The sequence below is a fragment of the Oncorhynchus clarkii genome, chromosome 16, assembly GCF_045791955.1.
Source record: "Oncorhynchus clarkii lewisi isolate Uvic-CL-2024 chromosome 16, UVic_Ocla_1.0, whole genome shotgun sequence".
NCBI classification, from domain to species: Eukaryota; Metazoa; Chordata; class Actinopteri; order Salmoniformes; family Salmonidae; genus Oncorhynchus; species Oncorhynchus clarkii.
The window spans coordinates 3,861,057-3,875,882 of record NC_092162.1 but is presented as its reverse complement, the minus strand read 5'-3'; the positions used below and the strand labels follow the sequence as shown (position 1 = coordinate 3,875,882).

The 14,826-nt window shown below is 45.5% G+C and overlaps 1 protein-coding gene across 1 annotated transcript in view; it reads right to left on the bottom strand.

Annotated features, from left to right (window-relative positions):
* Positions 1 to 375: 375 nt before the first annotated feature.
* Positions 376 to 14,826, bottom strand: part of LOC139367824 (taspase, threonine aspartase, 1) — an 84,192-nt gene continuing 69,741 nt past the window's right edge. The window contains exons 6-8 of the mRNA XM_071106163.1: positions 14,422 to 14,529; positions 12,982 to 13,055; positions 376 to 640 (exon numbers count right to left, since the gene is read on the bottom strand). Coding sequence (XP_070962264.1) covers positions 539 to 640; positions 12,982 to 13,055; positions 14,422 to 14,529 — 284 coding nt within the window. The 3' untranslated portion in view covers positions 376 to 538. The remainder of the gene's footprint in view (positions 641 to 12,981; positions 13,056 to 14,421; positions 14,530 to 14,826) is intronic.

Sequence of the window (14,826 nt, the reverse complement as noted above, 5' to 3'; positions counted from 1 at the left end):
CCTCTCTTACTATTCCAACTTCCCTCTCTTTCCCCCCCTCCCTCTCTCTCTCTCCCCCCTCTCTTACTCTTCCAACTTCCCTCTCTCTCCCTCTTTCCCCCTCCCTCGTACTCTCTCCCCTCTTTCCCCTTCCCTCCCTCTCTCTCTCTCCCACCTCTCTTACTATTCCAACTTCCCTCTCTTTCCCCCCCTCCCTCTCTCTCTCTCCCCCCTCTCTTACTCTTCCAACTTCCCTCTCTCTCCCTCTTTCCCCCTCCCTCGTACTCTCTCCCCTCTCCCCCCCTCCCTCCCTCTCTTTCCCCATCCCTCCCTCTCTTTCCCCCTCCCTCCCTCTCACTCTTCCTACTTCCCTCTCCCCCCCCCCCCTCTCTCTTTCTGACACCTGTTAAAACAGCCCAAACGTATTACTGCTGTGTGGGGGTAGAGGAGGGGGAGTTGGGGCGTTGAGGTTACATTTGAGTATTGCTGAAGGCGGCTTTGACGAGGGGGGTGTGGCCCATTGGGTAATGGGTGTGGTCTGCGGGGAAGTGGGTGTGGCTCAGTCGACTGTTGTTGGGGTATTGACCAGTCGACACACTCCTCCCTCTATGGCCAGCGACTGTCCTGCTACAGCCCCGGGAGGCAGGCGGGATATGTGAGTCTGGAGAGAGGGAAGAGAGAGTTTTAAACACCTTTAATCTCTAACTAAAGTGAGTACAGTTCTTACAAAATAACAAGAGGGATATGTAGAAGAGAAAGAGAACGGAGGGGGTTGGGAGGAGGAGAAGAGGGATATGTAGAACAGAAAGAGAACGGAGGGGGTTGGGAGGAGGAGAAGAGGGTTATGTGGAACAGAAAGAGAACGGAGGGGGTTGGGAGGAGGAGAAGAGGGATATGTAGAACAGAAAGAGAACGGAGGGGGTTGGGGGGAGGAGAAGAGGGTTATGTGGAACAGAAAGAGAACGGAGGGGGTTGGGGGGGGGGGAGAAGAGGGTTATGTAGAAGAGAAAGAGAACGGAGGGGGTTGGGGGGAGGAGAAGAGGATTATGTAGAACAGAAAGAGAACGGAGGGGGTTGGGGGGAGGAGAAGAGGGATATGTAGAAGAGAAAGAGAACGGAGGGGGTTGGGGGGGGGAGAAGAGGGATATGTAGAAGAGAAAGAGAACGGAGGGGGTTGGGGGGAGGAGAAGAGGGATATATGGAACAGAAAGAGAACGGAGGGGGTTGGGGGGAAGGGGCGGGGGCAGAGTAACAGAGTTGAGGCTTCCTTTGTGGGATCAAAGGAGAACGTCTCTCCTTGTGCTAATAACTACAGCAGGCCAGGCAGGCAGTGTTCCCTCCCTCCCAGTCAGTAACACCCTAAGGTAATCGGTCACTACTGTGGGACAACCCTGGCAGAGTCAGAGTCAGTACAGGCCAGGGTCCTGTCATTAGGGCACAGAATTTTTTTTGAATGTTTGAAGAAAAAAAACAAAAACAGAATAAGAACTTTTCTTATTAGATAAGAGCTTCTCTTATTAAGTCCAGATCGTCCTGCCTCTTTCAGTCTGTTTTCATCTGGTTGGTGCCTAACGAACACAACCCAGGCCAGAACACATATGGAAACACTAGCCTATTACCTATGCTATACCCTCTGACTGCGTCCTATAGCTGCCCTTCATCTTTAGACAGGGTTCAAGAGGATTTAAACGGTGAAAGGGTGGGAGAAGACCCATGACTGAATTATACTTGTTTTTTTTTTGATGTGCTCAAACATGGAATAACTTAAAATATTTCCTCCCGAGTTGAAACAGTAAATGAGTTGAAAAGCCTGAACACGATCATCTACTCAACAGCACTTATCAGATGGGGACACAGCCGAGACGTTCATTTCTGTTTCATTCAAAACCCAGATGAACATTTACAGAAAGAGCTGTGAGAGGGGAAGAGGTACAAAGAGCTTAGTTAACCAACACAGAGGGTGATTATCCAACCACAGCGCTCAGGGTGTGTGAGTGATTTAAAAAATTTTTTAGGCTGGGTCTGCCACATGTGTCCCCAGCCTGGTAAGAAGATCCACTAAACTGAAGTAGAGTGAACACTAGGCCCTCTTCATTAGGGCACGCAAAAGAAAACGTTTAAAAATATTTTGTAACATAAAAACTCAGAGTTTTTCTTATTGGACAAGTGATGGTAGTCCCTTCCGGGGGTTTCCAATTTGTTTTCTTCCGTTTGGTGCATAATGAACAGGACCCCCCAGCTCACATAGGTTATCTGAGGACATGCTCAGTCCCAAATGGCACTCCATTCCCTAAAGAGTGCACTACGTTTGACCAGGATCCTATTGAACGAATTAGGATTGTTATATCACACCTGACTACACCACTACATGTGATCTAGTCTGTTATATCACACCTGACTACACCACTACAGGTGATCTAGTCTGTTATATCACACCTGACTACACCACTACAGGTGATCTAGTCTGTTATATCACACCTGACTACATCACTACAGGTGATCTAGTCTGTTATATCACACCTGACTACATCACTACAGGTGATCTAGTCTGTTTTATCACACCACTACAAGTGATCTAGTCTGTTATATCAGACCTGACTACCTCACTACAGGTGATCTAGTCTGTTATATCACACCTGACTACATCACTACAGGTGATCTAGTCTGTTATATCACACCTGACTACACCACTACATGTGATCTAGTCTGTTATATCACACCTCACTACAGGTGGTCTAGTCTGTTATATCACACCTGACTACCTCACTACAGGTGATCTAGTCTGTTATATCACACCTGACTACACCACTACAGGTGATCTAGTCTGTTATATCACACCTGACTACACCACTACATGTGATCTAGTCTGTTATATCACACCTCACTACAGGTGGTCTAGTCTGTTATATCACACCTCACTACAGGTGATCTAGTCTGTTATATCACACCTCACTACAGGTGATCTAGTCTGTTATATCACACCACTACAGGTGATCTAGTCTGTTATATCACACCTCACTACAGGTGATCTAGTCTGTTATATCACACCTCACTACAGGTGATCTAGTCTGTTATATCACACCACTACAGGTGATCTAGTCTGTTATATCACACCTCACTACAGGTGATCTAGTCTGTTATATCACACCACTACAGGTGATCTAGTCTGTTATATCACACCACTACAGGTGATCTAGTCTGTTATATCACACCACTACAGGTGATCTAGTCTGTTATATCACACCTGACTACACCACTACAGGTGATCCAGTCTGTTATATCACACCTCACTACAGCTGATCTAGTATGTTATATCACACCTCACTACAGGTGATCTAGTCTGTTATATCACACCTCACTACAGGTGATCTAGTCTGTTATATCACACCACTACAGGTGATCTAGTCTGTTATATCACACCTCACTACAGGTGATCTAGTCTGTTATATCATACCTCACTGCAGGTGATCTAGTCTGTTATATCACACCTCACTACAGGTGATCTAGTCTGTTATATCACACCACTACAGGTGGTCTAGTCTGTTATATCACACCTCACTACAGGTGATCTAGTCTGTTATATCACACCACTACAGGTGATCTAGTCTGTTATATCACCTCACTACAGGTGATCTAGTCTGTTATATCACACCACTACAGGTGGTCTAGTCTGTTATATCACACCTGACTACCTCACTACAGGTGATCTAGTCTGTTATATCACACCTGACTACACCACTACATGTGATCTAGTCTGTTATATCACACCTGACTACACCAATACAGGTGATCTAGTCTGTTATATCACACCTGACTACCTCACTACAGGTGATCTAGTCTGTTATATCACACCTGACTACACCACAACACACAACAGGAGTTGTACAACAACAACAACTCACAATACTAACAAACGTTTAACTGCATATCCACAGCATCTGATCAAACCCATGGCTGTCTTCCTACGAGCCAGAGTGGCTGATGGATGGAGTGACAAAGCAAAGAGAGAATTACATAAAGGGTAAAGAGGCAGATGTTTTTCAGTCAATTCTCTGTTGACAGCTTGTTGTTCCAGTGATTGAAGTGACTGACCACACTGGGGACCTCTGATTCACTTTAAATAGAACAATGTTTTTCTGTGTTTGTCTGTGAAGAAGAAAGAAAAAAACCTTTGTTGAGCTGATGTGTTTAAAAAAGCAGCTAGCTGACACGTTAACACCCGAGTGGAGGGAGGGTGAGGAGGAGTGGACGAGAGAAGAGGAGGAAAGAAGGTGGAGAGGGGAAGGAGAGGAGAGTGAGGAAAGGGGAGGAGGAGACGGAGGATAAGAGGAAAGCGGAGGAGGAGACGAGAAGAAGAGGAGAGGGAGGATAAGAGGAAAGGGGAGGAGGAGAGAAGAAGAGGGGAGGAGGAGAGGAAAGGGAGGAGAGACGGAGGAGAAGAGGAGGAAGAGGAGAACAATCATTGGATTCTATCCCAGAACAAGATTTTATCATATGATTTTTGTTTTCCATTTCACAATACATGTCTATTGACTGTTCTGATAGAATCCTATGACTGTTCTGATAGAATCCTATGACTGTTCTGATAGAATCCTATGACTGTTCTGATAGAATCCTATGACTGTTCTGATAGAATCCTATGACTGTTCTGATAGAATCCTATGACTGTTCTGATAGAATCCTATGACTGTTCTGATAGAATGCTATGACTGTTCTGAGAGAATGCTATGACTGTTTTGAGAGAATCCTATGACTGTTCTGATAGAATCCTATGACTGTTCTGATAGAATCCTATGACTGTTCTGATAGAATCCTATGACTGTTCTGATAGAATCCTATGACTGTTCTGATAGAATCCTATGACTGTTCTGATAGAATCCTATGACTGTTCTGATAGAATCCTATGACTGTTCTGATAGAATCTATTGACTGTTCTGATAGAATCCATTGACTGTCCTGATAGAATCCATTGACTGTCCTGATAGAATCGATTGACTGTTCTGATAGATTCCTATGACTGTTCTGATAGAATCCTATGACTGTTCTGATAGAATCCTATGACTGTTCTGATAGAATCCTATGACTGTTCTGATAGAATCCTACGACTGTTCTGATAGAATCCTATGACTGTTCTGATAGAATCCTATGACTGTTCTGATAGAATGCTATGACTGTTCTGAGAGAATGCTATGACTGTTTTGAGAGAATCCTATGACTGTTCTGATAGAATCCTATGACTGTTCTGATAGAATCCTATGACTGTTCTGATAGAATCCTATGACTGTTCTGATAGAATCCTATGACTGTTCTGATAGAATCCTATGACTGTTCTGATAGAATCTATTGACTGTTCTGATAGAATCCATTGACTGTCCTGATAGAATCCATTGACTGTCCTGATAGAATCGATTGACTGTTCTGATAGATTCCTATGACTGTTCTGATAGAATCCTATGACTGTCCTGATAGAATCCATTGACTGTCCTGATAGAATGCTATGACTGTCCTGATAGAATCCATTGACTGTTCTGATAGAATCCTATGATGTTTATTGTCTCTATGAAATGGAAATGAAAACCAGTGTGCTTTAATAAAACACGTGTCATTATATTATATTTTTTTGTCATAACAGACAAATCAAACAACAGTAAAGACTGAAGTCCAACACGCTTTAAAACTGAACTCTGTTTTAAGTCCAGTCCGGCACGGCCCAGTACGGCACGGCCCAGTCCGGCACGGCCCAGTACGGCACGGCGCAGTACGGCCCGGCCCAGTACGGTACGGCCCGGCCCAGTACGGTACGGCACGGCCCAGTACGGCCAAGTACGGCACGGCCCAGTACGGCACGGCCCGGCCCAGTACGGCCTCACATGGCCTCCACATTACTGGGTAGTCCCCTCCTATCAGTCTCCACATTACTGGGTAGTCCCCTCTCTATCAGTCTCCACATTACTGTGTAGTCCCCTCTCTATCAGTCTCCACATTACTGTGTAGTCCCCTCTCCATCAGTCTCCACATTACTGTGTAGTCCCCTCTCTATCAGCCCTCACATAACTATGTAGTCCCCTCTCTATCAGTCTCCACATTACTGTGTAGTCCCCTCTCTATCAGTCTCCACATTACTGTGTAGTCCCCTCTCTATCAGTCTCCACATTACTGTGTAGTCCCCTCTCTATCAGTCTCCACATTACTGTGTAGTCCCCTCTCTATCAGTCTCCACATTACTGTGTAGTCCCCTCCCTATCAGTCTCCACATTACTGTGTAGTCCCCTCCCTATCAGTCTCCACATTACTGTGTAGTCCCCTCTCTATCAGTCTCCACATTACTGTGTAGTCCCCTCTCTATCAGTCTCCACATTACTGTGTAGTCCCCTCTCTATCAGTCTCCACATTACTGTGTAGTCCCCTCTCTATCAGTCTCCACATTACTGTGTAGTCCTCTCTATCAGTCTCCACATTACTGTGTAGTCCCCTCTCTATCAGTCTCCACATTACTGTGCAGTCCCCTCTCTATCAGTCTCCACATTACTGTTACTATGTAGTCCCCTCTCTATCAGTCTCCACATTACTGTGTAGCCCCCTCCCTCCTGGACAACGGTCTACTCTAGTCCGTCACATAGCCTTCCACTGGAACATATGGGTGGTATCCACACAAGGTCAAAGGTCATAATGGTGGTCTCCACACAAGGTCAAAGGGTAAACCACCTTGGCTGATCTGAGATTTAACTGATTCTCCAGGTTCTTAAAACATTTGTGTGTTTCTGTGTTTGGATATTTATAGGCTTTGCTGTCCCCAGAAAAGCAGAGTATTCACCATATTGACCCAGTGAAGTTGGCTCACATCCCCCTACCGGGCCCAACACCCAGAGCACAGCGAGCAAATTACACAGAGGAGAGGCGGGAGGGAGGTAGACTGGGCTACCGGAGAGAGAGGGATTGGGCTATGAGAGAGAGAGACAGAGAGACAGAGAGAGAGAAAGAGAGAGAGAAAGAGAGAGAAAGAGAGCGAGAGAGAGAGAGCAAGAGAGAGAGAGCAAGAGAGAGAGAGAGAGAGAGAGAGAGAGAGAGAGAGAGACAGAGAGAGAGACAGAGAGAGAGACAGAGAGAGAGACAGAGAGAGAGACAGAGAGAGACACAGAGAGAGACACAGAGAGAGAGAGAGAGAGAGAGAGAGAGAGAGAGAGAGAGAGAGAGAGAGAGAGAGAGAGAGAGAGAGAGAGAGAGAGAGACAGAGAGAGAGAGAGAGAGAGAGACAGAGAGAGAGACAGAGAGAGAGACAGAGAGAGAGACAGAGAGAGAGACAGGTCTATTTTCTTGGTTTCTTGGTCTATTTACATTGTTTTGTTCACAAGTCAGAGGTTGTTTTTCTAGATTTGAGTGTAAGGGAAGAGAAGACAGGGCTTCTACTAGTCAGACTCAGTCTCACAGCGACACGACTCGAGTTACCATTTTAATCTCATCTGTGATATTTTGGTTAAAAGAGTCAAAAACAAAATTGAGCAATATATCACATTACTTCTTAATAGTAATACATTTTAGAAACATGTCAAAGCATGTTCATCCGTTTTGTTGGTGTCATTTTAGCAGGGGGGAGATATTTTGGTTAGAAAATATATATATATATTTTTTTACATTTACCTGTCATAGTGGCTTGTGGACCAAAAAGTAAATTGTATGTTATAGGAAATGCTAATTTCTTGAAGGGCAACATGTTGGTTTGATAGAGGTAAACAAAATGGAAGTCAGTCAGGCCTTTAACCTCCTGACCCCTTAGTGGATGGAGGTTTACAACAGTTGAGAGAGCTTTAGGAGGTTCACAACAGTTGATAGGGCTGTAGGAGGTTTACAACAGTTGATAGGGCTGTAGGAGGTTTACAACAGTTGATAGAGCTGTAGGAGGTTCACAACAGTTGAGAGAGCTGTAGGAGGTTTACAACAGTTGAGAGAGCTGTAGGAGGTTCACAACAGTTGATAGGGCTGTAGGAGGTTTACAACAGTTGATAGGGCTGTAGGAGGTTTACAACAGTTGATAGGGCTGTAGGAGGTTTACAACAGTTGATAGGGCTGTAGGAGGTTTACAACAGTTGAGAGAGCTGTAGGAGGTTCACAACAGTTGATAGGGCTGTAGGAGGTTTACAACAGTTGATAGAGCTGTAGGAGGTTTACAACAGTTGAGAGAGCTGTAGGAGGTTTACAACAGTTGATAGGGCTGTAGGAGGTTTACAACAGTTGAGAGAGCTGTAGGAGGTTTACAACAGTTGATAGGGCTGTATGAGGTTTACAACAGTTGATAGGGCTGTAGGAGGTTTACAACAGTTGATAGGGCTGTAGGAGGTTTACAACAGTTGATAGAGCTGTAGGAGGTACACAACAGTTGAGAGCTGTAGGAGGTTTACAACAGTTGAGAGCTGTAGGAGGTTCACAACAGTTGATAGAGCTGTAGCAGGTTTACAACAGTTGAGAGAGCTGTGGGAGGTTCACAACAGTTGATAGAGCTGTAGGAGGTTTACAACAGTTGATAGGGCTGTATGAGGTTTACAACAGTTGATAGAGCTGTAGGAGGTTTACAACAGTTGATAGAGCTGTAGGAGGTTTACAACAGTTGAGAGCTGTAGGAGGTTCACAACAGTTGATAGAGCTGTAGGAGGTTTACAACAGTTGAGAGCTGTAGGAGGTTCACAACAGTTGATAGAGCTGTAGCAGGTTTACAACAGTTGAGAGAGCTGTAGGAGGTTCACAACAGTTGATAGGGCTGTAGGAGGTTTACAACAGTTGATAGAGCTGTAGGAGGTTTACAACAGTTGAGAGAGCTGTAGGAGGTTTACAACAGTTGATAGGGCTGTAGGAGGTTTACAACAGTTGAGAGAGCTGTAGGAGGTTTACAACAGTTGATAGGGCTGTATGAGGTTTACAACAGTTGATAGGGCTGTAGGAGGTTTACAACAGTTGATAGGGCTGTAGGAGGTTTACAACAGTTGATAGAGCTGTAGGAGGTACACAACAGTTGAGAGCTGTAGGAGGTTTACAACAGTTGAGAGCTGTAGGAGGTTCACAACAGTTGATAGAGCTGTAGCAGGTTTACAACAGTTGAGAGAGCTGTGGGAGGTTCACAACAGTTGATAGAGCTGTAGGAGGTTTACAACAGTTGATAGGGCTGTATGAGGTTTACAACAGTTGATAGAGCTGTAGGAGGTTTACAACAGTTGATAGAGCTGTAGGAGGTTTACAACAGTTGAGAGCTGTAGGAGGTTCACAACAGTTGATAGAGCTGTAGGAGGTTTACAACAGTTGAGAGCTGTAGGAGGTTCACAACAGTTGATAGAGCTGTAGCAGGTTTACAACAGTTGAGAGAGCTGTAGGAGGTTCACAACAGTTGATAGAGCTGTAGGAGGTTTACAACAGTTGAGAGAGCTGTAGGAGGTTTACAACAGTTGATAGAGCTGTAGGAGATTTACAACTGTTGATAGAGCTGTAGGAGGTTTACAACAGTTGATAGAGCTGTAGGAGGTTCACAACAGTTGAGAGAGCTGTAGGAGGTTCACAACAGTTGATAGGGCTGTAGGAGGTTCACAACAGTTGATAGAGCTGTAGCAGGTTTACAACAGTTGAGAGAGCTGTAGGAGGTTCACAACAGTTGAGAGAGCTGTAGTAGGTTTACAACAGTTGAGAGAGCTGTAGGAGGTTCACAACAGTTGAGAGAGCTGTAGGAGGTTTACAACAGTTGAGAGAGCTGTAGGAGGTTTACAACAGTTGAGAGAGCTGTAGGAGGTTCACAACAGTTGAGAGAGCTGTAGGAGGTTTACAACAGTTGAGAGAGCTGTAGCAGGTTTACAACAGTTGAGAGAGCTGTAGCAGGTTTACAACTGTTGATAGAGCTGTAGGAGGTTTACAACAGTTGATAGAGCTGTAGGAGGTTCACAACAGTTGAGAGAGCTGTAGGAGGTTCACAACAGTTGATAGGGCTGTAGGAGGTTCACAACAGTTGATAGAGCTGTAGCAGGTTTACAACAGTTGAGAGAGCTGTAGGAGGTTCACAACAGTTGAGAGAGCTGTAGTAGGTTTACAACAGTTGAGAGAGCTGTAGGAGGTTCACAACAGTTGAGAGAGCTGTAGGAGGTTTACAACAGTTGAGAGAGCTGTAGGAGGTTTACAACAGTTGATAGGGCTGTAGGAGGTTTACAACAGTTGATAGGGCTGTAGGAGGTTTACAACAGTTGATAGAGCTGTAGGAGGTACACAACAGTTGAGAGCTGTAGGAGGTTTACAACAGTTGAGAGCTGTAGGAGGTTCACAACAGTTGATAGAGCTGTAGCAGGTTTACAACAGTTGAGAGAGCTGTGGGAGGTTCACAACAGTTGATAGAGCTGTAGGAGGTTTACAACAGTTGATAGGGCTGTATGAGGTTTACAACAGTTGATAGAGCTGTAGGAGGTTTACAACAGTTGATAGAGCTGTAGGAGGTTTACAACAGTTGAGAGCTGTAGGAGGTTCACAACAGTTGATAGAGCTGTAGGAGGTTTACAACAGTTGAGAGCTGTAGGAGGTTCACAACAGTTGATAGAGCTGTAGCAGGTTTACAACAGTTGAGAGAGCTGTAGGAGGTTCACAACAGTTGATAGAGCTGTAGGAGGTTTACAACAGTTGAGAGAGCTGTAGGAGGTTTACAACAGTTGATAGAGCTGTAGGAGATTTACAACTGTTGATAGAGCTGTAGGAGGTTTACAACAGTTGATAGAGCTGTAGGAGGTTCACAACAGTTGAGAGAGCTGTAGGAGGTTCACAACAGTTGATAGGGCTGTAGGAGGTTCACAACAGTTGATAGAGCTGTAGCAGGTTTACAACAGTTGAGAGAGCTGTAGGAGGTTCACAACAGTTGAGAGAGCTGTAGTAGGTTTACAACAGTTGAGAGAGCTGTAGGAGGTTCACAACAGTTGAGAGAGCTGTAGGAGGTTTACAACAGTTGAGAGAGCTGTAGGAGGTTTACAACAGTTGAGAGAGCTGTAGGAGGTTCACAACAGTTGAGAGAGCTGTAGGAGGTTTACAACAGTTGAGAGAGCTGTAGCAGGTTTACAACAGTTGAGAGAGCTGTAGCAGGTTTACAACTGTTGATAGAGCTGTAGGAGGTTTACAACAGTTGATAGAGCTGTAGGAGGTTCACAACAGTTGAGAGAGCTGTAGGAGGTTCACAACAGTTGATAGGGCTGTAGGAGGTTCACAACAGTTGATAGAGCTGTAGCAGGTTTACAACAGTTGAGAGAGCTGTAGGAGGTTCACAACAGTTGAGAGAGCTGTAGTAGGTTTACAACAGTTGAGAGAGCTGTAGGAGGTTCACAACAGTTGAGAGAGCTGTAGGAGGTTTACAACAGTTGAGAGAGCTGTAGGAGGTTTACAACAGTTGAGAGAGCTGTAGGAGGTTCACAACAGTTGAGAGAGCTGTAGGAGGTTTACAACAGTTGAGAGAGCTGTAGCAGGTTTACAACAGTTGAGAGAGCTGTAGCAGGTTTACAACAGTTGAGAGAGCTGTAGCAGGTTTACAACAGTTGAGAGAGCTGTAGGAGGTTTACAACAGTTGAGAGCTGTAGCAGGTTCACAACAGTTGATAGAGCTGTAGGAGGTTTACAACAGTTGAGAGAGCTGTAGGAGGTTTACAACAGTTGATAGAGCTGTAGGAGGTTTACAACAGTTGATAGGGCTGTAGGAGGTTCACAACAGTTGATAGAGCTGTAGCAGGTTCACAACAGTTGATAGAGCTGTAGGAGGTTCACAACAGTTGATAGAGCTGTAGGAGGTTCACAACAGTTGAGAGAGCTGTAGGAGGTTCACAACAGTTGAGAGAGCTGTAGGAGGTTCACAACAGTTGATAGAGCTGTAGGAGGTTCACAACAGTTGATATAGCTGTAGGAGGTTCACAAATCAAATCAAATCAAATCAAATCAAAATTTTTTACAACAGTTGATAGGGCTGTAGGAGGTTTACAACAGTTGATAGGGCTGTAGGAGGTTTACAACAGTTGATAGAGCTGTATGAGGTTTACAACAGTTGATAGGGCTGTAGGAGGTTTACAACAGTTGATAGAGCTGTAGGAGGTTTACAACAGTTGATAGAGCTGTAGGAGGTTCACAACAGTTGATAGAGCTGTAGGAGGTTCACAACAGTTGATAGAGCTGTAGGAGGTTCACAACAGTTGATAGAGCTGTAGGAGGTTTACAACAGTTGATAGAGCTGTAGGAGGTTCACAACAGTTGATATAGCTGTAGGAGGTTCACAACAGTTGATAGAGCTGTAGGAGGTTCACAACAGTTGATATAGCTGTATGAGGTTTACAACAGTTGATAGGGCTGTAGGAGGTTTACAACAGTTGATAGGGCTGTAGGAGGTTCACAACAGTTGAGAGCTGTAGGAGTATTTCGACGCTGGTTGGCCCCAGCTCTCTCCCCCTCACTCTCTCCTCTCTCTCTCTCTCTCTCTCTCTCCTCTCTCTCTCTCTCTCTCTCCTCTCTCACCCCCTCTCTCTCTCTCCTAACTTACTTAGAAGTTTGTTGAGGAAGAGAGTTGGAGGAAGGATGTTGAATCCGATTCCGTATATTTATTGCAAATCACAACTATTGTGCAGCACATTGCACTTTTCCAAAAACTAATCTATTCCACCACAAAAAAACAGAACATTTTTTTCCAGAAACACTCATTTGTTTGTTTTGTCACATTTTTCTAATAAAAAGCTTTCAAATCTGGAAAATGTCAAACAACTTTCAACAGATCTGGAGCTCGTTAAACTCAAACCACAAGTCATGAAAACAGGAAGAAAAAAAAAACGGGTTCTTGTATATTATGATTAAATATCTTTACCACTTCTCAATGTAATCCAATTATATTTATTTGAATTAGTTAACATGTCAAACTTATTATGTTTACGAACAGTTTATAATCTAAATAAAGTTCAGCAGAGAAAACAGTGACATACGGCATGTTTTGTGTTTGTTTGTTGTTGTTGTGGAGGCTCACCTTGGCTTTCCCATCCTGGGCAGACATGTAGCCAACACACATACTTTCTGTAGTGTGGCTCCACAGGAACTCAACTGGAGGGGGGAGAGGGAGGGGGAGAGAGGGGGGAGAGAAAGGGGAAGAGAGGGAGAGAGAGGGAGGGGAAGAGGAGAGAGAGAGACAGAGAGAGAGAGGGGAAGAGGAGAGAGAGAGAGAGAGACAGAGAGAGAGAGAAAGAAAGGGGGAAGAAGAGAGAGAGAGAGGGGGGAGGGGAAGAGGAGAGAGAGAGAGAGAGAGAGAGAGAGAGAGAGGGGGGGGGGGAGAGAGAGAGAGAAAGAGAGAGAGGGAGAGAGAGAAAGAGAGAGAGGGAGAGAGAGAGGGAGGGAGGGGGAGAGAGAGAGGGAGGGAGGGGGAGAGAGAGAGGGAAGGGATAAATAAAAAAGTTGATGAGTGCAGGGCAGACAAAAAGAAGTCTGTTGGTCATTGGGACCAGGAAGTTTGGTCCAGTTTCTCAGAAGCTGAGGAGTTACACACTTCATAAACTTTATATCCGTCAGACAGAGGAAAAACATTGCACTTTGACAGCTGGCAGGAACAAAGTCTGTGTCCCAAATTAAAATTTAGTCATTTATCCAGAGCAACGCACAATTAGTGCATTCATCTTCAGATAGCCTGGATGTCAGGAGAGGGTTGGGTTATAAACTCTTACCCAGTATAGCCTGGATGTCAGGAGAGGGTTGGGTTATAAACTCTTACCCAGTATAGCCTGGATGTCAGGAGAGGGTTGGTTTATAAACTCTTACCCAGTATAGCCTGGATGTCAGGAGAGGGTTGGGTTATAAACTCTTACCCAGTATAGCCTGGATGTCAGGAGAGGGTTGGGTTATAAACTCTTACCCAGTATAGCCTGGATGTCAGGAGAGGGTTGGTTTATAAACTCTTACCCAGTATAGCCTGGATGTCAGGAGAGGGTTGGGTTATAAACTCTTACCCAGTATAGCCTGGATGTCAGGAGAGGGTTGGGTTATAAACTCTTACCCAGTATAGCCTGGATGTCAGGAGAGGGTTGGGTTATAAACTCTTACCCAGTATAGCCTGGATGTCAGGAGAGGGTTGGGTTATAAACTCTTACCCAGTATAGCCTGGATGTCAGGAGAGGGTTGGTTTATAAACTCTTACCCAGTATAGCCTGGATGTCAGGAGAGGGTTGGGTTATAAACTCTTACCCAGTATAGCCTGGATGTCAGGAGAGGGTTGGTTTATAAACTCTTACCCAGTATAGCCTGGATGTCAGGAGAGGGTTGGGTTATAAACTCTTACCCAGTATAGCCTGGATGTCAGGAGAGGGTTGGTTTATAAACTCTTACCCAGTATAGCCTGGATGTCAGGAGAGGGTTGGGTTGTAAACTCTTACCCAGTATAGCCTGGATGTCAGGAGAGGGTTGGTTTATAAACTCTTACCCAGTATAGCCTGGATGTCAGGAGAGGGTTGGGCGTCGGAACATCTGCAGCACCTCAGGACGATGACCCCTCCAAGGACACAGTCCTCACTGGCCAGGAACGGGGAACCTAGTGGAGACAGGGGAGGGGGAGACAGTGTAGGGGGGGAGACAGTGTACGGCAGGGGGGCACAGGGGAGGGGAGGGGGGGACAAGGGAGGGGGGGACAGGGTAGGGGAGGATACAGGAGAGGGGGGGGGGGACAGGGGAGGGGAGGACAGGGGGAGACAGGGGAGGGGGGGGGGAGACAGGGGAGGGGAGGACAGGGGGAGACAGGGGAGGGGAGGGGGAGACGGGGGAGGAGAGGGGGAGACAGGGGAGGGGGAGACAGGGGAGGGGAGGACAGGAGAGGGGAGGGGGAGACAGG